We start from the raw sequence: 27,710 nt of genomic DNA, 5'->3' as shown, positions 1-27,710 counted from the left end.
GGTTTGCTGCAGAAAGGTAAACATGTCTTCTGTGAATCCAGTAAGTCAATGGCCCCAGTCTTCGGATCAACTTTGTACTAAAAGATATTTCAGCCTAAAATAGGTATTTATCTTTTTCCCAAAATTAACTAATTTATCTGCTAATTTTCAAGCTTGTAGTAGAATTACTCCCTTTAATACCTTCATATTGAGCCTCCTTTCTTCTAATCTTAATGGATATTCTGTCATCCACAGGAAGGACCTACTGGTCAATACAGAGAGTTTATTGCGTGGCCCACTATATATTTATACATAGGTATCACTTCCCCACCCCAAGCACCTTTTCTACAGTATAAAGAACCCCAATTGACCATCCTTTCTATGTTACTGAGGCCTTTTATACACTTTAATAGCTTAGCCACTCTTCTTTAAGAGTGGCCATTTCCTCCAGTGATCAATACCACTTTAAAAACAGGGCATAACACATATTTGTCTACCTTGGTTGTTGGCAGCCCCCAGTGAACACCCCCCCCCCCCCGCCCATCCAAGTAGTGGCTTCTACCGGACTGATACAAAGATTATCTTCTAAAGTTGGAAGACAAAAGTCTGACACATTTTTGAATGCTTGAAGGTTTTATTGTCCTCTTGGACATAATAGGATTACCTTTCAGTGCTGTAAGAAAATAGACACCTTTTGATTTGCAAAGGTTTTGTCCTTCTGACAGATTTGGGACATAATAGACCTATCTTATAGGACATTAAGGGTGATGGCAGATAGTGAGATTAGTCTCCTGCTGTTAATCTGCGCTACCGTGGGTGATAAATATACAAAAAATGCTTACTCACCTCCAATAATGTCAATCACGGTGGGAGCTGACCCTGCGGTCTGGGTCCCCAGGATGCCCCCACGACTGCAGGGTCTGCTTTCTCTATAATTACACCACTGCAGCTATGGGATCTATTAGCTGGAATGCTTGGTAATGAATAAGGTGACATTTTGTAATTTGGATAACCATACCATAAGTCTGCTAAATAAAATCTGCCCAACATTGACTTTATAGCAGATGGCCTTCCCATAACACAAAGCTTTCTAGATACTGGGTTGCCAGATAAGATATCCCCTACCAGTGCTTTCAATTACAGGTTGGACTACAAAATGCTAATAATTCATATACTGCAAAGAGAATTACTGGAGACCAGTTGCATACTGTCTAATTGGAAACCTAGTTTTTGATTAAAGGGAAGATATGTTAATGTAAACTCTTTATGCAGCATTGCGTAATGAACATCCTTTCCTATGGTAAGGGGGAAGGGAGCCTGTAAGGAACAGTCAGCCAATGAGAACTGAGAGGTGGTTTTTAATGAATCTCAGCCCTGCTGGACTTACATTGAACGGATGATCTTCAGCAGCTCACACACACTCTGATTTCTAAACTGGCAAAAAGTAAGTTAATATCTACATTTTATGCTCCACTGAACTTCATGTTTAGTATTTTTGTTTTATCCTGTGATGATACAACCCATGTAATCTGAGACCATTGCTACTGGAAAAGGGCTTAAGGGCTCTGGCACACGGGGAGATTAGTCGCCCGCGACAAATCTCCCTTGTCACGGGCGACTAATCTCCCAAAACTACTATCCCACCGGCGAAAATGTAAGTCGCTGGTGGGATGGCACATGTTGCGCAGGCGATTTTGGCAAATCGACTAATCTCCCCATGTGCCAGAGCCCTAAAGATATCTACAGTTGCACCAAAGGGAATCTTGTAGACAAATAATTAGATCTCTAAGTATCCGCACTGTATGACCCACTGGCTGGACTGACTGCAGAAGCTAACCATACAAGTGGCCACATCAGATAAACATCTGCTCATTCAGTGACCAGGCCAATAGTAGTTATATTCATATATGGCTAGCTCAGTGGCGTAGCGAGGGGGGTGCCGAGGGGGCCATGGCCCCGGGCGGCGTATCAGAAGGGGCGGCGGCGGCTCCTTCTCTCTTACAGGCAACAGGCCCTTTTATAAGGTTGCGCCCGTGCGTATGACGTCACACGTCAGCGACGAGGCGCAACCTTATAGAAGCGCCTGTTGCCTGTAAGAGAGAAGGAGCCGCCGCTGATGGTCTGTTGGGGGTATGTACTATGGGGGAAATTGGGGGCACTGTGTGGGGGCTACTGTCTATGGGGAAATTGGGGCACTTTCCATGGGGGGGGCCAGGTCTTTGTGGGGTATTGTGTATGGGGGCACTTCCTATTGGGGGCACTGTGTATGGGGCAATTGGGGCTCTGTGTATGAGGGCACTTTCTATTGGGGGGCAAGGTCTTTGGGGGGTATTGTCTATGGGGACACTGTGTATGGGGCAATTCGGGCACTGTGTATGGGGGCACTTCCTATTGGGGGCACTTTGTATGGGGCAATTGGGGGCACTGAGTATGGGGGCACTTTCTATTGGGGGAACTGTGTATGGGGCAATTGGGGCACTGTGTATGGGGGCACTTTCTGTGGGGGGGGCAAGGTCTTTGGGGGGTACTGTCTATGGGGGAACTGTGTATGGGGAAATTGGGGCACTGTGTATGGGGGCACTTCCTATTGGGGGCACTGTCTAAGGGCAATTGGGGGCACTGTGTGGAGGGGGCTGTCTATGGGGACACTGTGTATGGGGCAATTGGAGGCACTGTCTATGGGGAAATTGGGGCACTTTCTATGGGCAATTGGAGGCAATGTGTGTGGGGGGCACTGTGTATGGGGCAATTGGGGGCACTGTGTATGGGGGTACTGTCTATGGGGCAGTTGTATGGGGGGACCGTGGCCAGAATAGCGTTAGGGGGGCCTGGCCAGCATAGTGTTAGGGGGCACTGTGGTAGGGTGACCCTAATACTTTTTATGTCTGTGTGTCCTGTACTGATGGGAGGGGCCCCGTGATTTCGGATGGCAGCCCTGCCACCATGGGCAGCCACGGACGCACAGCTGAATCCACTTTTGACAATTATGACATGCGCACCGCATTTCAAATTCAATCCAAAAAAAAAAAAAATTTAATGCTGCTTTTTTTATTTTGTCTATTTTTTTTAAGAATAACTAAATAGAGGGGCGGCAAATTTCCGGTCGGCCCCAGGCGACGAAAGCCCACGCTACGCCACTGGGCTAGCTTCAGTTTAAGCAAGGGAGTAACATTGGGCAAGCAGATCCTATGACTGTGGGGCCAAGAGTGTAGCAAATACACTGATAATGATCATCTATATGACCTGCTTTAGAAGTCCTAATATAAGTGTTACTGTGGGCCCTGGCAGCTTCTAGTTAGACCACTAACTTTTAGGATAGATAAGTCGCTCTTTATAATAAATGCCACCTCTCCTTTAGTGCTATCTGTGAAGAATTTGAATGTTCCATTTGTACCTGGAAATAATTAAGTTATGTTACTGTGTCAAAATATTACTGTTTAAATGTCCAATTAATAGTGCTGGGCATCAATGGCATAATTAAGGCCCCTGCAGACCCCATAGTGCAGGAGGGGCCCAAGACTTGAACACCCCCCCACTTCTTGGCTTACCATTCATCCCTGTTTTAAAGTATCTGCCCCATAGAAAAATGTTGCCACAAAGTTTTCCCGACTAAAGCTATCTTCATAGCAAATCTCAATCAATAGTAGCACCGGCCAGCCAATTACAGGCATCACAGGAAAGGGAAGGAGGGATCTTTCAAATTTCAAAGGCAGAGAGGGCAGTAAATCAGTGTGAGACTGTAAGATATTAGATGGCCAGATTGTATCTTAAGATGTCCATACATGCACTGACATTAAGGTTTTGTGCGATATTCGGTGCTTGTATGGTAGGACGACGAAACAACTGATATCAGCAAAAGCCTTGAATATCGATCATCTCGTCAGTCGGGCGGGACAAAAGATTTTGATTGAAGGTGCCCAGCAAAAGTTGCATTTAGGGCTGAATCGTCAGATAAGGGTAGAATTCCTATTGTTTCTACCTCCATATTTGATGATTCAGCCCTGAACATTAGTGGACGGTACGAACAATGTTTGCAAGAAAGAATGTAATTGTAACGTTTATGACCAGTTTTACTTTACTCTCAACCCAGGGGCCCCACAGCTGTGGAGTACAATGTATTGTTATTTTGTTTGTTTCTTTATTTTTTCAAACAGAGTCCTGCAATTGAACCACAGCAATAGTTCAAATAGAATTGCCACACGCAGATGATCAAATTGTCTGCTGATGGTGGTGTGACAGATTCCTGAGGGGGGGGGAAGGGTGGAGGACCATTTATGTATATTTATGTATGTTAGGAAACTGTGCAAACTGCAAACTGGGTTATGTCCAGAGAAGCAAAAAGTGAAGTAAAATGTACTGCAATTATTTTCACATTAAACACTGCACTGCAAATGCACAGCTATGTATATTGGGGCATTTCACAATAAGTTTGTACAAGTTTGTGGTATTCTGCTAGGGTGATATAATGCTTCCTGTAAGCAAGCAGGAGTTGTCTGACCATACTGCAATATAGTTAAAGGGGCAGTATATTATACCCCCTTTTTTAATATGATTGCAATTGAGACCATGTACTGAAATAACATTTTTTTGCTTATGTTAGTCACTAAAAGTGGCCATACATACTACAATCAGTGCCGCTCATGCCATGGAAATTTGTGGCAGGAGTGGCACTTTTAGTAAAATAGTGCTCTCTGCACTAGCAATGCGGCCCCACAGGACTCTCTCCGACTTGGAAGAGGTAAGCACGGTGCGGGTAAGGGGGGGCATCAGTGAAACCCAGAAACGCCACTGGCTACAATTACAATCATTCCCACAGCCATTGGTTGTAGGAAAGATTGTCCATTCTACATTAAAAGCTGAATGGTCAGATATACAGGTAGAAACAAAGGAATTGTTTACCCTATCTGATGATTCAGCCCATGCTTATGAGCAGGCTGGCAATCTGCCCCGTGTGACCCTGCCCTTAAGGTGGCTATACATGTTACAATTAAGATCTTTCCCACGACCACTGACTGTTTGTTTTCTCTACTTACGTTAAGAGTGGAGTAGTGAGCCTTGAGGGTAGAAACAAAAGAATTCAACCTCTATCTGCTGATTCATTAGTTTTTTTTTGCCATTGTTAGGGGGGTCCTTTGTAGCCTAGGGGCTTCATATTTCATTAATCTGCCACTGATTGGTGCGTGTGTGGGCACCTTAAGACTCATTTCAACCAATTTTACCATTTTTATTGGTATTTCTGTTTCCTTACTATTGATGGCCATGTAGGTTTAAATTCTCATATATCATATAGAGATCCACATTGCATAGGTAAAATTTCCAGTATTTGACAGCTTCTCACTTAAACCCATGTTACTGCAATCTGGTTCCACCCAACACACTCAACAGAAACTGCCTCACCAAAGTATTCAATGTACTTCTGGTCACTTCCAGATCTCTCCACAGCATTTGATACTTTTGACTACCTACTCCTTCTAGACACCTCGCCCTTAACTAGCATTTGTGAAATTGCTCCTTCATAGTTCAAATCTTATCTTTCTGGTTCCTCAAAGTTTTTCACTGTTAGGGTTCCTCAAGACTATGTCTTATGCCCTTCTGCTGTTCTCACTTTAAACTGCTTCTCTAGCAAAACGTTGTCTGTCATTTGAATGATACCAAAATCAACCTATCTTCTCCAGATACTTCTGATCTTTCTCAAGTTACACTTTACCTTACTGCTGTTTTGTCCTGGATGTCACAGTGCCACCTGAAACCTCTCTAAAACTGAATGAATTATATTTCCATAATCATCAATTCTCAATCCACCACACTTTTTTGTTCATACTGTGATAGGCTCTTGGCCAGTGGTTAAAATGTACCTACCTGTAGGTTTTTGAATGTTACACTGAATGAAAATACATAATTTTTATTAAATTGAATAGTAGAATGGTCAAAATTTTATCAGAAAACACCTAGAGTTCTGATCTAATGCAGATGGAAGTGCTCTGATATTGTGATTTATTGACTCCCAAGTTATAGGGGGTATAGGTTGATCGCAATCTACTTTTATTGCAATACTGACCTAAAGGGTCCCCCTGACTTAACAAGTACCATCAAAAGCTCTAACCAGGGACACTGCTGCCATATGGTGAGTTGAAAAATTTGCTTCTGGCAGCAGCACCCTGAAGTTAACAGGGACGGGAAAAAAGCCACACCTGGTAGACTGAAGAGTCAAAATTCAGATTTTTGAATCAGAATTTTGGCTTTTTTAGTGCAGAGAGCATTAACGCACTTACTGCACTAGCGGGCTTCCTCAGCCCACTTTGATGCAAAAAGCCTAAGCGCAGGGGGAGTGGCATTCCCTAGGCCGTCTCAACGCTGCACTAGGGGCCAAAACATCCCTGGCTCTAACTTGTTTGAATAAAGCTGAAAAAGATATAGTAAAGGAGTAATTCACCAATACAAAACAAACAATTTTCACATAGAATAACAAAAATTGTGTATATTTATGTATTTTTTTTATTCTTTCCTTAAAGGTAACTTTGAAAAATTAATTTGATTCATCTCTTTCCATTTTATATAAAATCTGTATGTTAGGTTGCTGACCTTCTCAACCATTACTGTTTGATATATTAGTCAGTGCATCTCTCAGCATCATCAGAGAAATTCCAGCAAATAATGTATAAAGTTTAACAGTTGCTCTGTGACAGACCTAGCTAAAGCTTTGGGAGCGTGCTCAATCAGTTAATGTATCAGTTTTTAACACTTTCGAAAATCAGAAATATGGTTTGCTGAGCTACTGCTGTGACAATTTAGAGATGGAAATGTGTCATTTTTAAAACTTCCAGGGGACCACCACCCACAACCAGGGCCGGATTTCTGTTTTGGGCGCCCCGAGGCCGTCCCTGTCGGTCGCCCCCTCCCCACCCGTGCGCATGCGCGAAAGCAACCCCACCAGTGCACATGCGCTCCTTTAAACTCCCATACGGAGCAGTGGGGAGAGGTCCCGACTGCTCCGTATGGGAGCCAAATTTAAAAATTTTTTTGCGGCGGGGCGGCATGCCGCCCCTAAACTTCTGCCGCCCTAGGCCCGGGCCTTTGTGGCCTCTCCACAAATCCGGGCCTGCCCACAACCTCTTGTACCATAAATAAAAAATGCAGTTCTAACAGACTATTGTTACCCCTTCCTCCCTTTTCCTTTCTGTATCCCTACCCCCTCTCCCCCTATTGTGTATGTTACCCCTTTTTCTTTGTAATTATTTGAAAAATGAAAATAAAGAATATATATAAAAAAAAAAAATGCAGTTCTAAGATACTTTCAAATGCATATTACATTGTAATTTTTGTTTTTTAAAAGTCAATTAATTTTTCAGTTACTTGTAAATGTAATTATTATTGAAGCAGTGTCTGTCTGTTTATGTTCTCTGCCCTCCTGATTTTGACTCCTAAAACAATATAGTAGAGACCAGCTCATTAACAGACCTGGAAGAGAAAAGACACTGGGCTACTAGTAGCAGCTACTTTTTCAAGGCTACTAAACCCCAGAAAATACCCTGCCATAGAAAATACTGAAAATTGCCTCTGCTAAAACACATGTAGAGACAATTATCAGTAAATGATCAGCATTGTCTATTTTAGTAGCCACGACAAGTAGCTGCTACTAGTAGCTCTCTGTGTCTTCACCCTTAGGGCTCTGGCACACGGGGATATTAGTCGCCTGCAACAAAACTCCCTGTTCGCGGGCGACTAATCTCCCCGGATCGCCATCCCACCGGCGAAAATGTAAATAAACCCGGTGGGATGGCATACGCGGCGGCGCGATTTCGGTGAAATCGCGCAAGTTGCCTTGATTTACATTTTTGCTGGTAGGATGGCATTTTGGAGAGATTAGTCGCCCGAGACACAGGAGATTTGTCGCGGGCGACTAATCTCCCCGTGTGCCAGAGCCCTTATGCTACATGGTTTCTAGAGTCAAATTCAGAGAACAGAAAGGCACAAACAAATAGTGTGTTCAACTACAATTAACTGCTTAACATATTTAATATATAGTGAAAATCCACTTAGAATTATCAAAATAGTGGAATGTCAGATGCTTACAATGATTTTTTGTGGGATCCCACAATTTCTGAATTACTGAAAGTGAGTTTTACAGATGACAGAAGATGAAGTATATAAGAATATTTTCTGTTGTGATACTTGCTCCCTTGTGCAGTCAGTCACACCATTCTCATATAGAAGAACAATATATAGAAGTGGCTGTAAGTTCAAGTTATTTGCAGTGGTTTTGCTTGCAAACATTGTGGTGATCAAAGTGCCATGGTTATTATCTTGGCACCAATTGAAATAGCTTATTTTATAACATGGCAATTTGGCATATTAATCAAGGCAACATGCGCTAAACAGAACTACTGATAACGGGATATACATTCAGGTGAATAAACAAGGATTGGCATAACATCTAAACTTAGTGAAATTCAGCAAGCAAAACCGTTCCCATTTTAAGTAAAGACCCAGAAACTGCAGAAATAGTTTTGGCCTTGTATCTAATTCAGATCTTGCTTTATTGTCCATTTTTTATTTTATTAACATTTTCCCAATATTGAAAAAAGGCTCTGCAGCACCTTAGTAACAGGGCCACTTTCAGATATAGCCACCAGTCAGTATTCCAGTAGGGCTTAAACAGACCTGTACCAAAACCAGATTTGTGCTCTACAGATAAGAGGTTGAAGTATGAAATGAAAGGTGTGTGAACAAATGGTCATGTAGAAAAGTGCTGCTTTTAAAGGGGTTGTTCACCTTTGAGTTAACTTTTAGTATGATGTAGAGCAGTGCTGTCCAACTGGCGGCCCGCGGGCCGCATGCGGCCCGCGACCCCCCTCTGTGTGGCCCCCCACCTGTCTGGCTGCTTTGATAGTTTACTCTTGTGTAAGCTTTAAATGGTATCAGTACTGTGATTAACTGGCCCCCCTGCATGGTTCTCACCTCAGATTCAGGCTGTAATCAGGCTGTATTGTTTAATTATGTAATCCCCTGTGTTGTTCACACCTTTTAATCTCTGCATTGTTCACCCCCTGCAGTGTTCACACCTCAGGCTCAGGCTGTAATCACCCACATTGTTCCCCTGTTCACACCTCAGGAGCAGTAGAAACCCACAACTAATCCCTGCACACTACAAAAAGAACATATACTGACATAGACATACTGAGGTGGTACTTCAATTAAAATTTTTTTTAATATATAGTTATTGTGCAGACTGTAGGAGCCGTGCCAGCATTGTGTCACTGTAGGCTGCCTGTGTGCTATACACACAGGCATCATAGGGCAAGCAGAGTATGGCACACACAGGCAGGGTAGGGAAGGCAGAGTATGGCACACACAGGCAGAGTATGGCACACACAGGCAGAGTATGGCACACACAGGCCAAGTATGGCACAAACCAGCCAAGAATGGCAAACACAGTGAAAGTATGGCACACGCAGGCAGGGTAGGGAAGGCAGAGTATGGCACACACAGGCCAAGTATGGCACAAACCAGCCAAGAATGGCAAACACAGGGAAAGTATGGCACACAGGCAGGGTAGGGAAGGCAGAGTATGGCACACACAGGCAGGGCAGGGAAGGCAGAGTATGGCACACACAGGCAGGGTGGGGAAGGCAGAGTATGGCACACACAGGCAGGGTAGGGCAGGCAGAGTATGGCAGGTTTTTGCTGTACTACAACCATTAATATGGGTATGGTCATGTGATAACATGGGTGTGGTTTCAAGTGGGTGTGGTTTCAAAAATGGGAGTGGTCAAAACTGGCTTCCATTATCGGCCCTCCACCACGTAGGTCGGAAAAATTGCGGCCCTCGGTACAACAGAAGTTGGACAGCACTGATGTAGAGAGTAATATTCTTAGACAATTTGTGATTGGTCTTAATTTTTTATTATTTGTAGTTTTTTTAGTTATTTCATTTTCAGTTCAGCAGCTCTCCAGTTTGGAGTTTAAGCAGCTGTTTGGTTGCTAGGGTCCAAGTTACCTTAGCAACTAGGGAGTGGTTTGGATGAGACTGGTTTATGAATAGGCGAGGGCCTGAACAGAAAAGAAAGTTACAAATAGAAACAATAACAATAAAATGGAAGCCTCACGGATCAATAGTTTTTTGGCTGCTGGGGTCAGTGACCCCCGCTTAAAAACTGCAATGAGTTGGAAAAAGAAGGCAAATAATTAAAAACTATAAAAATAAACAATTAAGACCATTTGAAAAGTTGCTTAGACCTGGCCATTCTATAACACACTAAAAGTTAAATTAAAGGTAAACCATCCCCCCTAGGGCTGTGGCAGACGGGGAGACTAGTCGCCCGCGACAAATCTCCCTTGTCTCGGGTGGCTAATCTCCCTGAAAAACCATCCCACTGGCGAGTATGTAAATCACCGGTGGGATGGCATATGCGGCGCCCCAATTTCCCCGAAATTGCGGAAGTTGCCTTGAAAGTTGCCAGTGGGATGGTATTTTGGGGAGATTAGTCACCCGCGGACAAGGGAGATTTGTCATGGCGACTAGTCTCCCCATCTGCCATAGCCCTTAATTAACTAGAGAAGACATACATTACATTTGTTGTAAAAACCAGCTGGTTCAACATAAGAGGAGTGATACATAAGATTTGGATAAGATATATGGTAATAAAATCTGATATTATTCAAGGGCTCTGGGCTCTCCAGGGATTTTTATGGCTCTGAGCCTACTCAAGAGCCCTTAGACATCTTTGTGTAACATCATTGTTTTTAAAATAATCTTGATCTCTGATCAAGGTGGATTCAATGCTTCGGGGTTCAGGCACAATTAGAAGATTTTTTATTTATTTATTTTTATTTTCAAAATCCAAAGCAATGACTCTAGGTGCAGATACAGAAGAGCAAAATCTGCCCTGAGTGCCTGCATCCAGGCCAACACAGTGACTCTGCATCTAACCCAGGGTTTATTCTGCAGTGTACCAACATTTTAGATTTCCATGGATCCAAATATTCGTCTATGCTGCTCTGTGTGAGTGCATGCTCAGTACAAACATTCTTCTATACTGCACATGTGCAAACCTTCATTCACAGGGGTTCATTGGAAAGAAGAGTTAAATGGCCTTGTTGCACTGTACAGAATGAACCCCTGGGCTGGTGCATGGGGCGGCACTGGTCCAGAGTCCCAGATTAGCAATTTGTATCACTAGGAGGGTGGATAAAATTAGCTTGCAATTGTAATATGTCAAATTCTGCATATTTATCAAGCTGTAATGAATGTATGAGCAAGTGCAGCTAGTGTAAAATTCTAGCCTAAATTAGGGATGCACTGAATTCACAATTTTAGGAATCCTTTGTGACACAGACCCTGCTTATGCATGTGCACTTGAAGCTGATTTCCTGATTGCCCCAACTGCACATGCTCAAGCAGGGTCCGTGTCGGCGGTGAGACCCCAAGCTTCTATGAATGAACAGAAGATGGTGCCCAGGTACACTGCTGCGCTGCGCTGCATTTTTAGGTTGGGGTTTGTGATAGGGGCAGTTTTTTAAGTTACAGAGTATGCGATAAGGGAGAGGTGGGCGGGGGGTCGAGGCAGACCAGTTAAGGGGGCTTTTATAGCTGGGGGGTGTAGTTCTCCTTTAAAGAGAACCATATGCGAATTGCATGATGACATTTCAACTTCCTAACTTAAATGTTAATGTTTTTATATCACTTTTCATGCCAAAATTTATTTTCTGTATGAATATGTCCCATCATTTCATTGGATTTTGGACTGAGTTGGGGTAGGTATAAAATACAGTGTTAGTGTGTCATTTAAAAAAAAAAAAAAAAATACCCACTTTTATAAATTTTCCTTAGTAATAGATGGTTCTGCAATTGTGATTTATGGGATTAATGAATGTTTAATGAAAATAATGACATTTTATAAATTTACCATTTGTGTTATATAGCTTTATATGCTGTTATTTTGCAGTAAATCTATTTTGATCAGTTTTATAAATATGCCCTTTGGGTAGTAATGATAATTGCTCATTATCTAATTAAGTTATTATTCATATGCCCTTTTGAGCTTTTTGATGTGTAGCTAGTAAATGAGTAACAGTTCAGGCTTTTAAAGTTCGATTCCACATCTACCAAAGCCTCACATCCAGTATGTTGACACTGCTTGTTTTGTATTACAGAGATTAACTGACAATACTGAGTCTGAAGACAGAAGAAATATAAGTATTCCTATAATAAGGAAACTTGGTATAACGAAAGAACTAAAATGAAAGAGATTAAAAATATCCTTATTGTTTCTTTTGGGTTTTTGCTCTTGTTCACAGCATTTGGGGGACTTCAGAGCTTGCAAGTAAGTAATGTCACATATTATTATATATTTAGACAGATTTGACATATATATATGTGTGTGCATATATTTTAGTTCTATAGTATATATGTAATACTTTTGCTAAGTGTAAAAATTGTATTTTTACATTTGTTAAAGAAATTATGACAATGGAATTACAAACTAAATGAAACTATTTGGGCAGATATATTAAAGATTGATAAATTTTCCTGAACATTAATGATAGTTACCACTTGGTAAATCATTACCAATCTTTTCAGAAATAACTATTTGATAATTGTCAGAATATTAGATGTGTGTTAGAACCCAGTGCTGCTGCTTAGCTGCGCTGAGTACTGACACATTGGGGTATATGTATAAAATGGAAAAAAAACTCTCACCCATTTATAAATCTCTCTAAAAATCCCATAGAAGTAAATTGAGAGCAGTGGAATTTTATGTTGGTGAGCTCTAATTTCACACTTTGATAAATCTGCCCCTAATGGAAAATGAATGTGTTTGACTGCTCAAAGCATCCTGGTAATCTGACACAGGCATCAGCTTGATAAATGTGTACATTTTAGTAAATGTATGTTAACTAGGAAAAAGATGGGGATCTTTCTTGATTCCAAATACTGTATATATGTATATATATATATGTGTTTCTGGAGTATTTAGGGGTCATTTACATAGGCCCTGGACACAAGTGAAAGATCGCTAAGGGGCACAAAAGCATATCCCTAAGTGCTAATTTTAAATGCATTTGCGTACATCTGCATTACATGCAAGACTGAAAATCTGGCCCTAGGTACAAAGGGCTGACAAGTGCAAGACAGTAAGTACAGGGCTCCATTGTGGCCAGTATGTGTTGAACAGGCCTCTTATATCCAAGTCAAACAACATATGGCTAGCCCTACTCAATAGTAAAGAGCAAACTTCTTATTGGCTGCTTTGAAGTACTAGACTCTGTTAAGCTATGCTCATTTTATTCTATAACCCTAATGCATCAGAATGTAGTGCTGAAGCTCAACTCCACCTAGGTGAATAAAGGATAAGTGAGCTTATAATTTTATTCACGGGTTAATAGTAGACTTGTTTTTGGGGCACATTCAGACAATCTGAGTTAATTTTATCATCATCATTTTTTTTTTTTATCATTATTTTATTTGTAAATGTGTTAATATAAAGTTAATATATGGCATTTAGGACCATTTTGGGTGACAAATTATAGAAACTGCCACCCAGAAAAGAAAATCTGTTTGATCAAAAATATCAATATTTGTATAAAAAATAAGTTATTTGAAGTACAACGTATGATTATGGTGCAATAAATGTGCCCAACTTTACCCTAAAAACCAGACAGTGGTTTCAGTGATACACAGAAAAATGAATAGCAGAGCGCCTGTATTAAAAGATAAATGTGGTCACTCTGAAAGACTCTGGGCACCAGTGCAAGAGTTCTAAGAGGAGCAAAAGCACTTGCATTCAGGGGTGTGTTGCACTTTCAAGGGAGCACCGGATCACAAATCTGTGCACCAGCTATGTCCTTTCTGTCTGCCTTAGAGCACCTACTGTGCTTCTCCCTGCCCACCTCTTTTTAATCTAGCATGGTTTAATGCAAGCCACACTAGATTCAACAAAGAGTCTGCAAGTCTCCGCACTCTGAAACGGAGAGCAGAGACCTATGGCTATTTGCACAATGCCCCGTGCAGTGTGAAAACGGCAATTTTGCATTTTGCCCACTGTGTGGGGCATTGTAAATGCTCCCTAAGGATTTAAAAAAGACAGTAACAATAGAATAGCAGCCTTAGTAGAAAAGTGTTTTGACTGTCAGGGTCAGTGACCCCCTAAGCTGGAGAGTATTTTAAACTGCAAGCTGGAAAAAGACAGAAGAGGAAGATTAATAAATCAAAAACTATAAAAACTGTTCAAAAAAAGACTAATAAGTAAAAAATTGGGGGGAGTGGGGCTTCTGGGGTCCACCAATGGGATTGTTGCTGTCGGGCCACCAGTGTTTGAAATCTTCCTTGGCATAAAGTGATTTATATGTTACATGCCATATCCATAATTTTTGGATTTGACTAAACATATGGAAATAGTTGGCTTTTATAAAAATGTAATTAAATTATTAACATAACTGATCAGATTACTTTTATTGTTACAGAGCAGTCTCAATTCTGATGAAGGCTTAGGAGTTGCTTCCCTAAGTGTAATTTATGGTGCACTTATTATATCTTCTGTGTTCGTTCCTTCTATTCTCATTAAGAAGATAGGCTGCAAATGGACCATTGTTGCTTCTATGTGTTGCTATATTACTTATTCCCTTGGAAATTTCTATGCCAGCTGGTAAGATCCAGATTTATATTATGTTATTCATATAGTGAAAATTACAAAAATGTGTGAAAGAAAGAGACACATGCAGAATTTTTACCCAAACATTAGGGGTAGTGTTTAGGGTTAGTGTCGTTATGCTGTATATCAAAAAGGGAGACTAAGATTTACTCATTTTAAATTAGAAACAGCTTTCATTGTTACCTACAGGGCTTGTAACCTCCTAGGACTTTAGGTTCAGTGCCAGTGTCTGAGCCAGTAAAAGGCGTCTGAACTGCCTTGGAATCTGTGTCTCACAGGTCTACGTAACCCACCTTGCCCAGTCAGCTAATCATGTATAGTATTTATAATCACCCGAGGGGCACTGCTGTCATGAGCTGAGGTGTGGCGCTAGGGGCTGAAACGCCCCTGAATCATCCTCCTCCTGTCAGTTTGTTTTTTTCAAATACCACAGATTCCCTTTTATATTTGTTAACAATAAATTACAGTTTTTGCACAAATCTTTCATTTTATTGGGCTTTAAAGTATCCAAATAAAAAGTTTCTAGTTTTTTAAATCTCACCTCCAATAGATGTCAGTTAATTATTTGTTTTAGCCACTACCAGTAGCATATTGCAAAAGTCAATATTATTGTGGCTGTCTAAGAATAGGAACATTCTGTGTATACGTCTCTGTCTGTGTTCATTTAAAAGATAGACATTGTGGAGTTGTAAGTTGGTATCCCTTTTCTTAAAGGGAATCTAAACCCCAAAATAGAAGTTGGTATAAAATTATTCTGAGAACTTTTGTAATTTACATTAATTTTCTATTTCAAGAGATTTCTGAGATTTTAGCACAGATCTACATAGTTCTATACTGCTAGGCAGTACTTGGCTCAACAACTCAGATATAGTCGCCTGTGATAAATCTTAGCTACCACATTCGACTAATCTCCATCAAATGCTCTCCCACTGGCAATAATGTAAATCGCTGGTGGGAAAACATATATGGTGCTTCAAGCTGCCCACAGTTTAATTTTGAGATAACTTCACAAAACCAAAGCTTTGCATATGATTTCTTTCCACCGGCGATTTACACTACTACCGGTGGAAAAGCATTTGGAGGAGATCAGTCACCTGTGGCAGCAAAGATTTATATTGGGCAACTAACTTTTTGTGTGCTGTGAGCCTAAGGGCCGTGACACATGGGGAGATTAGTCATGCCGTTACTAATCTCCCTGCAATGCCATCCCACCGGCTAGAATGTAAATCGGTGAAGTTTCCTCTCAAGGCAACTTTGGCAAATCGCGGCACTGCATATGCCATCCCACCGGCGATTTACATTCTAGCTGGTGGGATGGCATTGCGAGGAGATTGGTCGCCCGCGACAACGGACTAATCTCCCCTTGTGTCATGGACCTTATGTACTGTCTAAAAAAAACAAATATTTCAGAAACCACAAAATTAGAATATGAGTGTAAATTGCAAAAGTGCTCAGAGGAACACCCCAAATAAGTATACATCAATTCAGAGCTGGAACTAGGGCACAACAGTGGGGGGCACTAGGCATGTACCTCTTCTTTTGCAAACCCCTAGTCTGGCCTCTATCCTCCCCCCCCCAACAATTGCATGCCCATTATCTCCCTCCCCCCATCCCCAGCTTGGTTGCACATGCTTGTTTGCACTTGCACACCCATGCGCAGGGAGAAAGCTCTGTGAGTGCAGGATTACTTTTTCCATTTGCCATATGGTTTGTTGCTACCACCCAAGCAGGTGTTTTTGCATAACAAAGTGCTTCAAAACGCTGCCTGTCTGCCCTAAAAGGAAGTGTGCCCCTAAAGGTGCATCATTTACCCTCTCAGTCAGGTACAGGGTCAGCCAAGAGCAGAGCTGCCAACAGAGCTAAATGGTGTTTAAATAATATCAATATGTGATACTCACAGAGAATTAGCCTGGGCAGTGTAGTTTTCTGCTAACAGGAGCACCAGCCCGGGGTATAAAGTAAGCTGTTAAAATCACTGGGTTGGGTGCCTAAGATTTGGTACACTGGTACACCCCAGTCATTATAACTTTCCTGCTCCTTTAATGCTGACTCCTGAACTTTTCCTTCATAAGCTGCTTGTCTAACTGCATCAGACAGAGACATATTTTAGCTTCATTCAGGGCTCCAGTGAGCTTATTTACATTTTTGTGTTTGCATAACTAAAGTGCTGGAGAAGATACTGTATTATTGCCAGTTAGAGCTGTTTTTTTCTGATCTTAATAAAAGGAAACATTCACACATACCCTGAAAAAAAATGTTCCTTTTGTTTTAGGTATACCCTCATTCCCACATCTTTGATTTTAGGATTTGGAGGGGCTCCATTGTGGGCAGCAAAATGCACATATTTGACAGAGAGCGGAAATCGCTATGCAGAGAAAAAAGGAAAGCTTGCAAAAGATATTGTTAATCAATACTTTGGCCTTTTCTTTCTGATATTCCAGTCATCTGGTGTTTGGGGGAACCTCATTTCATCCTTGATTTTTGGCCAGGATTCCCCTGCAGGTAAGAATACTAAGCAGAGTGTAGGTTACAATTAAACGTTACCGCTGTTAATGCTGGACCCTATAACTCACCTCAGGTGTTAAAGGCAGTTAGTTTAGCTAGCATGGGTAGCTGGGGCATTTTATTAAATGGCATTGCTATCACCTGAACACCAGGGAAAGGACTGGCATTGTTTTTGTCTAGTTATGGAGTTCTTGCTTTCCGTTCTTGTATTCGTTGTCTGCATGTCTAAAAATGTAATATGGGAAACAAATGAATCAGCTCTATTAATGATCACTTTCTCTCTTAAATAAATACCAAAGGTGAACTGCCCGTTTATTTATTTTGGGGGGGGGTTATTTGCCTTTCTATTTTGCCTATCTGCTGTCAGAATTTAAAACTTCTATGTGGTTGTTGTCACTTTTAGTCTGAAGGTGGCAGCATCAGTTTGTTAAAAGACCGATAACATCAAAACCTAAATATTTTAGGTTTGTATCTGTTAATCAAGCACCTACAAATAAACTATTTCATAGGACCTGAACTGGGAACTGGCAATTATATTGCACCCACTGTAACTTGCAATGATAAATACCCTCCTATTTAGATTCGTTTAGATAAGTTCTGTGGGGCAGAGACCTCCATCCTCTTGTCTCTTGAACACTTAGCTCTGTGGAATCTTTTATGTAACTGTACTTTGTGTTTATTTGGATTTATTGTTGTACTTTACATTATGTTACTCCTTATGGATAAATCAGTCAACTGCTCAGAGAAATGATCTTGCATTCTTGCCCTTATACAGGAATCCCCAACCTTTTTTTACTCGGGAGCTACACTCATATGTAAAAAGAGTTGGTGAGCCACACAAGTATGAAAAAAGTTCATTGAGTATGCTAAATAAGGGCTGTGATTGGCTATTTGGGGGCATGGTGTGATATAACTGGGGGACTTACCCACAAACTAGTCCAAACATGGTACTGTCTATAATACTATAATTAGATAGGATTCAAGTTTATGCCAGCATGATTATTCTACAATGCTGAGGATAGCGGACATTTTTTTTTAATTAACACTGGAGTTCAGTAAGACTAGGGCCACTATATTGTTGGTTTTTATATACAAAGAAACAAAAAATAGAGGACATAGACATTTTTGTGTAATGGCCCCTAGGTAAACGGTAGATGTTCAGCTGCTAACAGGCAACATTGCCATTCATTTCAGTGGGAAAACATTTGTCTAAGGTGTGACACACTCATTGTATCCTTACACAAAGTGAGGTATATTTGAAATACTAAACTATTCCTTCAAAAAATCGTAGCTTTCCTATTTTTTTTTTTTTAAACATTTTATTGAAGTTTTGCAATAAACATGTAGGATGAATAATGACAAATGATTTAAATATAGGTTGTACAAAAATTTGACAGTTTGCCCTTCAAAAAGATAAGAAATGAAGAAAATAGAATGATTACAGAGAAACAAAATAAGTAATTTAAATAGAGAAAAACAAAAACAAATTTACTAACTATGCCCAGTGAATAAACTATAAAAAGAAAACTTTCCTAGAGAGCAAAATTAAGGATAATTTTGCTTATATGTTCGTGAATTATTGAAATAAATCTATATATGCAGCATTTTATAAATCTGATCCTTATTACTTATATCTATAGCATTAAAGAAAAATGACCATGTATTTTTAAAAGGGATTCTGGATTTTAGCTTTCCTATTCATGCAGTTCAAATACATGCTAAATGTCCAGTATGCATACTGTATACCTGATTTACAGAAAATTATTGTTCTCAGCATACCTTTGTGCATAGGTTTAACATATTGACTATTTTATTTTTTTTTTTTTTTTTTTTAAAACAGGATCAAATAATAGTTTTCCTGACTATTCACATTGTGGAGCAAATGACTGTCCAGGTTCTAATTTTGGCAACGGAACTGGCTCAATAAAGCCAACCCAAAGCTTGATATATACTCTTTTAGGTGTTTATACAGGTACAGTTCCTTACATTCTCCTTAGTATAATTAATTGTTATAAAATCCAATAATGTATGTGCTAAAGCATTACATTTTCAGTAATTCAGTCCCTGGAGGTGCAACAGCATGAACCCCCACAGTTTCACATTGGCCTCTATGTAATTCTTTACAGAAGGAAAAAGTTACCGCTTATTAAACTGGGGGATTATTATATGTCTTAATGGATTTTGCTGTTGGAGGGTGTCAAATTGCTCAAATTTGCTTCTTTTTGAATTCAATGTTAATCTATGTTAATAACTCTTCTCCCACCATAGCTCCAAGCAATTCCAAGCTTGTAAACAGTTACTAGCAAATTTTTGAGTGACAATCACCAGACCCCCGGGTCTGAGCAATTATCATGAAAGTCTATGAAGTGGCAAATTCAAGCATTTTCCCACTCACCCACAGAGATTGAGATTGCATTGGTGGCAATACCACTCATATTGACTCTACATGCTTCAGCCCTAAAGCACATTAATAGCAGGAAGTGATTATGTCCTAAATGCATTTACATTAAGAAGTGATCACAGTGTACAAAGTGCAATTTTAGACACAATCACTATGTCTTTTACCAACAATGCAGCGTTTTCCCCTATAATTCTGGTATCATTGAGGTCTTGAGAGGGGCCAGTTCACTGGATGCAATTGCAAATGATGCAATAAAATAAGCATGTGCACTTTGATGCAGTTCAGGCTTGCACTGAAATTTTCCTACATTTGGATGGCATCCCTTCCAACACTCAGCAACAAAATGACATTTGCACATGATTCTTAAGGTTCAAGTTTGTTTGTTTCTGTGGGAACCCTAAAGCTAGTGGTGCAGTAGCTCCAAGGTAGCGCTGCATCAGCAGGTTTATTTCTGCATGATTTGGAGAACAAGATGCATGTCAGTGCAGCTAGACACAGTAGTGTGTAAATAGTGTGTTACAGTCTGCCCCTTTACTTGGAGTTTTCCTGAAAACTTTAAAGTGATAACAAACAGCCAATCATTTATATTTTGTAGGCAGCGGGGTGCTTGCTGTTATACTTATCGCTGTATTTTTGGATACCATCAATTTGAGAACTGATCAGCTGAAACCTGGAACTAAGGAAGAATCCTTTATTAAAAAGATCTTGGCGACTATCAGACATCTTAAAGATAAACGGCAATGTCTTCTTATCCCTTTAACCATGTACAGTGGGTTTGAACAAGGATTTCTTGCTGGTGACTATACAAAAGTAATAATAAAAGAATGCATATTTTCATCTATGATGTATACATGTTAAAAAATGAAAAACAGCATCTTCAGCATGTGAGTCCATACTAGAACATACTCCAGCATTTTCAGCATTGCTACTGAGCAGCATGTGCAACAATTCATGCTGCCGAGTCCCACACTGTGAGTAGCAACCGGCAGTCACAGACCTTATGCTACAAGCTACGCTTCCAATTGCTATTATCTTGATACCAGCAGTGATCAAATTCCTCACTTACCAATATCGTTTATTCATTCTTTTATTTAGATAATTATGGTTTGAAAGCAAGATCCTATTAAAAAAAAAAAAAAAAGAGGCCCACAGGTTACAGGTAGGGATGCAACAAATCCAGGATTTGATTCGGTATTCTGCCTTTTTTGGCTGGATTTAGATTCGGCCGTACCGAACCCAAATCCTAAAAATCACATGACCTTTTTGTCACGTTAACATTGAAGTGATGACATTTAACCCTTCCAAATCCTGATTGAGATATGCTAATTAGGATTCGGTTCGGTATTCTGCTGAATCCCTTACAGTGGATTTGGGGTTCGGCCAAATCCAAAAAAGTAAATTCAGTGCATCCCTAGTTATCATACAGGAATGTAAATCTGAAATTCCATCTATTAAGACATTTTTGCAAAACATTGTAGGGATGTTTATTAAGAAATCACCGTTCTCTTTTAAGTCATCATAGAATAAAAATACTTTTATTTTCATTATGTTGTACAATCTAATTTATTTTATGGGTATGATGCTGTTTGCCATGTTCATTTTACCTTATCCAGTTTTTACTACAAGTAGGGCTCCTTTACGGACAAAGGTTGTCAATAGCAGCCAATCAGCAATTAGCTGAACATTTTACTGCCACTAAGAAAATAAAAGCAAAAGTCTTGTTAGTTGCTGTGATAGCTGCTTTACTGTAATTTAATGCCTACTGTAAGTTTGTGATCAATCCCCATATTTTTACATTTTAGATTAGAAAATTATTCAATTTAACATTGGATAAAAAATATATTTTATTTTTGTTTTCTTTAGTCCTATGTTACCTGCAGCCTTGGGATCCATTTTGTTGGCTATGTAATGATTTGCTTTGCAGCAACCAACGCAGTTTGTTCTTTGTTATTCGGACAACTTTCCAAATACACAGGGAGGATATTTCTTTTTATCATGGGTAAGATACTACTAAATTCATTTTTGTTGGAAACATTCAAAGTGCATGAATTGCTTTTTATTGTTTTGTACTGTTACTCAAAGAAAATATAATTCAATATGTAACACCCTTATAACTTCTTGCTATTTTTTTTTTTGTTGTTTACATTTTTTAATCGTATTTACAAAATGGCCAAGACACTAGAGTAGGGAGACGTAAAGTGGAAGGAGTACTGCTTGGATAATTACAAATTAAGTTCTATTGATCACATGCATAAAATGATGATCAGTGCATATTTGTCATATACTATAAGGGGCCCATTCATGAAACCACAATTTGTTTTTTGAGAGAAAATCGTATTTTTTCTAATTTATAGAACTTTTCATTATGTCCACAATATTTTCATTAAAATTCCACAACTTTTTAGTGGTTTTCGTTAACTTCCACGAAAAAGTTGTATTTATCACAACGACTACAATTCATTCAAGATTTCGTATCGTGACTATCTTTTGGCCAGGTTGCATCTGCAGAGTGCCATTGAGTCCTATGGAAGGCTCCCAAAATCATGCATTGAAGGTTTCAAAGCCAGAAAGATTTGGGCGCCGTTTACATTTGTTTGGATCCAAAGATTTCATGACTTTCGCATCGCAACCACAATATTTTTATACGACCCAGAAATAATTGTGACATTTTCGCACATCTGAAATTATCGTAATTTAATTTTTTTTCCAATTGTGCTTTTAACCACCCAAAATTTGTGGTTTAATAAATGGGCCCCCTAAGAGTAGGTATATTTTAAAATACCAGAGATCGTAGAAGATTTTTTTGAGCCTTTTGCTACTCTGACCAACACTTTGCAAGCTACTTTCTCCCCATAAGTCCAGTCTATAATCAGCAGGTTTAAAATCCATCCACCAAGATAGCGAGTGAACACAGACTTTGAGTCTACTTAATCATGAAGTTATGGTTGGAAATTGGTAGAAATATATGAATAGTTCAAGTGAAATATCTCAAATAGCTGTGACTAAAAAGTTTGTAGAAATAATGTATTTTGAAAAAAAATATAAGTAGCAGTACAGGTTACTATATTGCCTTTATTATTGTCTTAAATTACTAAAAGTTCTTCTGTTCTGCTCAATCTATTTTTATATTTAGCTGCTGTACTTAATGCTGCAAGCATAATCGCACTACTTCTATGGCAGCCACATCCAAATGATTTTGCGGTGTTCTTCATATTCCCAGCCATCTGGGGCATAGCAGATGCCGTCTGGCAGACACAAACAAATGGTAAGTATAACCAAAATGCAGTTTGAGCAGCTGAAAACTTTTCCTCTAAGTAAAACACAGTTTGTGTATTATAAATGCAGAACATTAAAAGCACCATCATCTAGAGCTAATAAGTCTGTTCTGTCTTACAAGAATTAGCAGTGTTCTGCTGAAAACATTCAGGCTCATGGGCACATTGGGACAATTTTATCAATTAGCGCATATACAGTACAGCAGAGGGAAACTCCCGAACTATCTATTTACATATTTAGTATTTTTGGTCTATTTTCACACTTTAAAAGGAGAAGGAAAGTCATTTTGGCATTTTACTGCCAATATATTTACCACATTAGTGCCACCTAGAACAATATATTTATTCTGCAGAAACCATTAACATACCTGAGTAAACAGCTTTTGCTTAAGATAGCAGCTGACATTTTAGGTAGCTTCTTTCCTGCAGTCTCTAGCCGTTATAGCTCAGATCACACATTCCTAAAGGAGGGGGAAGGGAGTTCTTAGCATTCTGGTGGGAGGGGAAAGCAGGAGAGGGGAGAGAGGAAAGAACTACCAGACTCTGGCCCAGAGAATAAAGGCTGTTTCTGAGAGAGGAAGTCAGACACTGGAACATTATGTTTACAAGAAAAGAGACAAGAAATCCTGTGTTTCTTTTGACAGAGGACTAAGTGCAGCATTACTGTAAGTGCTTATGGCTGTGTTTACATAGACCTTTCCTTCTCCTTTAATATAGATGACACTAAACATTCTGCAAAACTAAAGGCTTTCCCTTCCTGCTGCGCTCATTTCTTATGGTTCCCATTGCCAATAGACCACTTTACTATGAACATTATACTGGGATGCACAATATCTAAAATATGGTTATACAGTTATGAAACCTGTTATCCAAAATGCTTGGGACCTGTGTTTTTTCTATATTTTGGATCTTTCATACATTGTCTACTTAAAGGAGAAGGAAAGTCATTTTGGCATTTTACTGCCAACAGATTCGCCACATTAGTGCTGCCTAGAAACCCTATATTTATTCTGTGGAAAGCATTATCATACCTGAGTAAAGAGCCCTAGAAGCTCCCTCCGACAGCAGCTGACATTTTAAGTAGCGTCCTGCTGCAGCTCTAGCCATTATAGCTCAGATCACACATTCCTATGGGTGGGAGAGTGAGTTTTATGAATTCTTATGGGAGGGGGGGAGCAGGAGAGAGTTGCGCAGACTCTGGCTCCGGGAATGAAGGATCTTTCTGAGAGAGGAAGTCAGATACCCTAAGAACATGTTTACAAAAAAAGGAGACAAGAAACCCTGTTTTTTTTTTTTTTTATAGAGGCTGTATTTACATAGACCTTTCTGATAAAGCTTTCTTAGTTTTTACCTTTCCTTCTCCTTTAAAGTCATTTAAACAGTAAATAAACCCAGTAGGATTTTTTTTCCTCCAAAAGGAGTGAATAGGGAACAATTTTTAATAATGTGAATTATTTAAATAAAGTGGAGATTATGAGAGATGGCCTTCCCTTAATTTAGCTTTTTCTTGATAATGGGTTTCTGGATAATGGATTCCATACCTGAAAATTTGTTTTGTTTTTTTTCCAGTTCCAAGAAATAGCCCCAAAGTGTATTAGTATGAAAATGATCCTGCTCTCAGAAAATTCTTGGTTTCCTGTATAACAAACACTATGCTAAACTCCACTTGAATAACAAAATATATCTAATGGTTGCATTACTATTTCTAACGTAACATTCAGACTACAAAACCTCAGTTTTAATCACCTTAAAGTTAATTGTGGTATTTCTCTAAAAAACTTCTCCAAAATATTGCAATATTAAAGAAATTAGTAGGGTTTCCTAGTTTCTCATGGCACATCTACCATTTTAATATGGAGTTGTTCAAAATGGAAACCTTTATATACAGACCCCTTGGTTTTTTTTGGATCAATACATTTTTATTAATAACAAATGTAAATTTGTTTTTATAGTAAAACCTCAATTTAACATAGACCATAGTCCCACAAATCCTAATACATTTCAGTAGTTTATTTTTCAAATTTTATACTAAAATATTTTCTATAAAATATTGTTTATACTAAAATGTGTCTGCTCAAACTAGAAGTAGTAAATGTGTTAATATGACAAATACTGTGAATTTAGCAATAGTACAGCTCACTCTAAAAAAATATGGACATTTTAATGTCACAATATTATCAAAAGTTACTTTGAATGAATTAGGCATATTATTGGTGATGTGATAAATGAATTGGACAGAATTTTCTTAGTTTATCAGCAAAGTTTTATGGTAAAAATCAAACTGAAATAATGCAAATTTCACAACTAATTAGACTGTGATTGACATAATATTGGGTGATCTGAGAAATTTTAGGAGAACTGAGTAGCCTGCTGTCAACCATACAAAGGTAATGTAGCAAATGGATAATTTCACAGTATTTTTCCAATATTGCAAAAGATGCTCAGAGGAAGGCTAGGATAATTCATTGGGGATATATGGACAACTGGACCATTTGTCTAATGAAAACTAACTCCATAAGTCTGAAGGAGACAATGTAATTCCTGTAATATAAAAAATATAGCTAAATGTGTAATAGTTATTTAGCTCGAATTATAATAGTTAAAATAGTGGTTGTCAAACCTTTTCAGTTCAAACCCAGCCTTTGACCTGGGCCCCCTTTAAAGGTCATTAATCAGGGCCCTTCAGTCTTTGCTCAGGGTCTCACTGTCTCACTTAGTTTATGAAATGAACACAGACGCAGGAAATCATCAGATTACAGTTTTAAGAATATCTATGGTAGCAAATCAATTTTCACCCAAATCTGCCCCTAATAGACCTTTAAGCTTGGCCTTCAAATATATCTGGAGAGCAAATAGACTTACTCCCCAATTTACGCCCTAACTGACCTTCAGGGTGGGCCTCCCTGACACTGCCCCAAGGACCCCCCAGGGAAGCTAACCCCACAGATTAGGTTGAAAAAGAACAGTGCTTGAATTTGGGTCAAAAAAGTGGAGGGATGCTATGTATGCTGCATGCAGAACTGCCAACCCCTTATTTTTGAGAGTTTCCCAATTTTAGCACCCTCCTCCTGGTTTCCCATCATCCTACTACATTCCCCAGAAATGTAAGTAATTTGCCAACTTATCCTCTTTTTCTGGGAGCACACACACTCAATAAGCGCACATTGACAGTCATGTAGAGCGTGTGCACAAGTGCAGGTAACGTTCAGAGGCGTCAGCTGAGCAAATGCATGTGATGTCACTTCCGGGGGCTGCACACGCCACATACAGTTATGAAAAGTAAAAAAATGTGCATGTACTACAAAAAAGTTCCACCCACAATTATAAGCCAGATCCAATCAACATGAAAATTGCAGTACAGCCACATGGGGATTGGATAGTCTAGGGGGAAGTGTAAGGGGAAAAAAAAGAAGCCGTTAAGCTGTAGGAAGCAGGAATATGCCAGAGCAGGTTACATATTTTAAAGTATGCGCAAAGTGGAGAGAAGCAAAAAGAAAGAAAAAAACAATAAAAAAAAGCTTGGTATTACAATGATAAGAATAAGGATTTGAAACTATTGTGTCCCCATGAGAGGGATAGCATTCCTTCCCAATTCCAGCACTGAGAAGGGGATTAAAGGAGCGGAACAACTCTACACAATGCAATAAATGCCTTTTTATAATTTTATACTGCATGTACAGTGGCGTAAAGAGATATCACTGAGCTCTGCAGCAAATTAATTTTTAGGCCCCCCCAAATCTGGAGGTTAACCAATATTTATTGAAATTGTTTATGAACTAGGGACTCCTGGTGGCTCCTATACCTCTGGCCCCCTGCAGCCACAGGGTCTTCTTCCTCTGTAGTAATGCCCCAGCGGATATATATGTTTTATGTTAAAGAAATATTTAAAACACTTACAACTGCTTTCATAAAATTCATTCCTGATGAAGCTTATACAGCTCAATGCACAAAGTAGTACCTACACATGTCAGTTTTCAATAAACAAAACCAATTTGTCTGCTACAATTAATTATTTACAATTTTATCTTTCAGCTCTCTATGGGGTATTGTTTGATGAACACAAGGAAGCAGCATTTGCCAATTATCGCCTGTGGGAGTCTTTGGGATTTGTTATAGCTTATGGCTATAGTACATTTTTATGTGTCTCTATCAAGTTGTACATTTTACTAGCAGTGTTGTTGATAGCTATTGTATTATATGGATGTGTTGAATATCTTGAGTATGTCGAGCACAAAAAAGCAACAAGTACTAGTATTTCACAAAACGAGGACAACAATTCACTGTACAAGCAGACACCTATGTAGCTGTTTGCATTATATAAATTTGTATCCAACTTTTTAATTAACATTATGGATTTGTTAAAAAAAAAAAAAAATATTGAAAGAACAGAACCATAGAGAATCTGATCATATTTTATTATTGTGCTCTAATTTAAAAATTTAAAATAAAGTTGTTTTTTTTTACTTTTTGTTTAATGTTTTTTGCAGACTGTAGGTTGTATTAGCTTTCCTTTAGTGCTGTATGATAGTACAGTGTAGGATAATGTTACTCCCCATGCATTGCCTGCTAGGATGGTATTGCTCCCTATGTGTTGCCTGCTAGTTTTGTCTTGGTCTTTTGCACTACCTGCTAGGATCTTGTCATCCCTATGCATTGCCTATGCACCTATACAGTAGTTACACAAACCGTGTAACTTTAGGTAGTGTCAATTCAGTGGTTTCTAAAACAAATAAACTACTGTCTTGTATAAAAAAAGGACATCAACTGAAGGGATGAAAACCTCCTTACGGAGGTCTATTAATGGAGAGAGTGTGCAAATACATGTAACTAAAGAGGTACAAGTGAGGGAAGATTTAAACTATGAGCAGTGATCCCCAACCAGTGGTTCGTGAGCAACAT

The 27,710-nt window shown here is 39.2% G+C and overlaps 1 protein-coding gene across 2 annotated transcripts; it reads left to right on the top strand.

The window, feature by feature from the left end:
• Window positions 1–1,308: 1,308 nt before the first annotated feature.
• unc93a.2 (unc-93 homolog A gene 2) lies at window positions 1,309–27,190 on the top strand. 2 transcript variants are annotated; one of them, XM_002931477.5, is made up of 9 exons: window positions 1,309–1,423; window positions 12,133–12,302; window positions 14,443–14,624; window positions 16,903–17,132; window positions 18,976–19,107; window positions 20,132–20,346; window positions 21,400–21,535; window positions 22,670–22,801; window positions 26,844–27,190. In XM_002931477.5, the coding sequence occupies exons 2-9, from the start codon at window positions 12,219–12,221 to the stop codon at window positions 27,113–27,115; spliced, it is 1,383 nt and encodes a 460-aa protein (XP_002931523.1). In that variant the 5' UTR covers window positions 1,309–1,423; window positions 12,133–12,218; the 3' UTR covers window positions 27,116–27,190. The 2 variants fall into 2 exon arrangements, with proteins under 2 accessions (XP_002931523.1, XP_004914701.1); XM_004914644.4 differs by lacking the exon at window positions 1,309–1,423 and having other exon boundaries at window positions 11,598–12,302.
• The last annotated feature ends 520 nt before the right edge of the window (window positions 27,191–27,710 follow it).

This window comes from Xenopus tropicalis, chromosome 5, assembly GCF_000004195.4.
Source record: "Xenopus tropicalis strain Nigerian chromosome 5, UCB_Xtro_10.0, whole genome shotgun sequence".
NCBI lineage: Eukaryota > Metazoa > Chordata > Amphibia > Anura > Pipidae > Xenopus > Xenopus tropicalis.
This window is presented reverse-complemented; position numbering and strand designations above follow the sequence as displayed.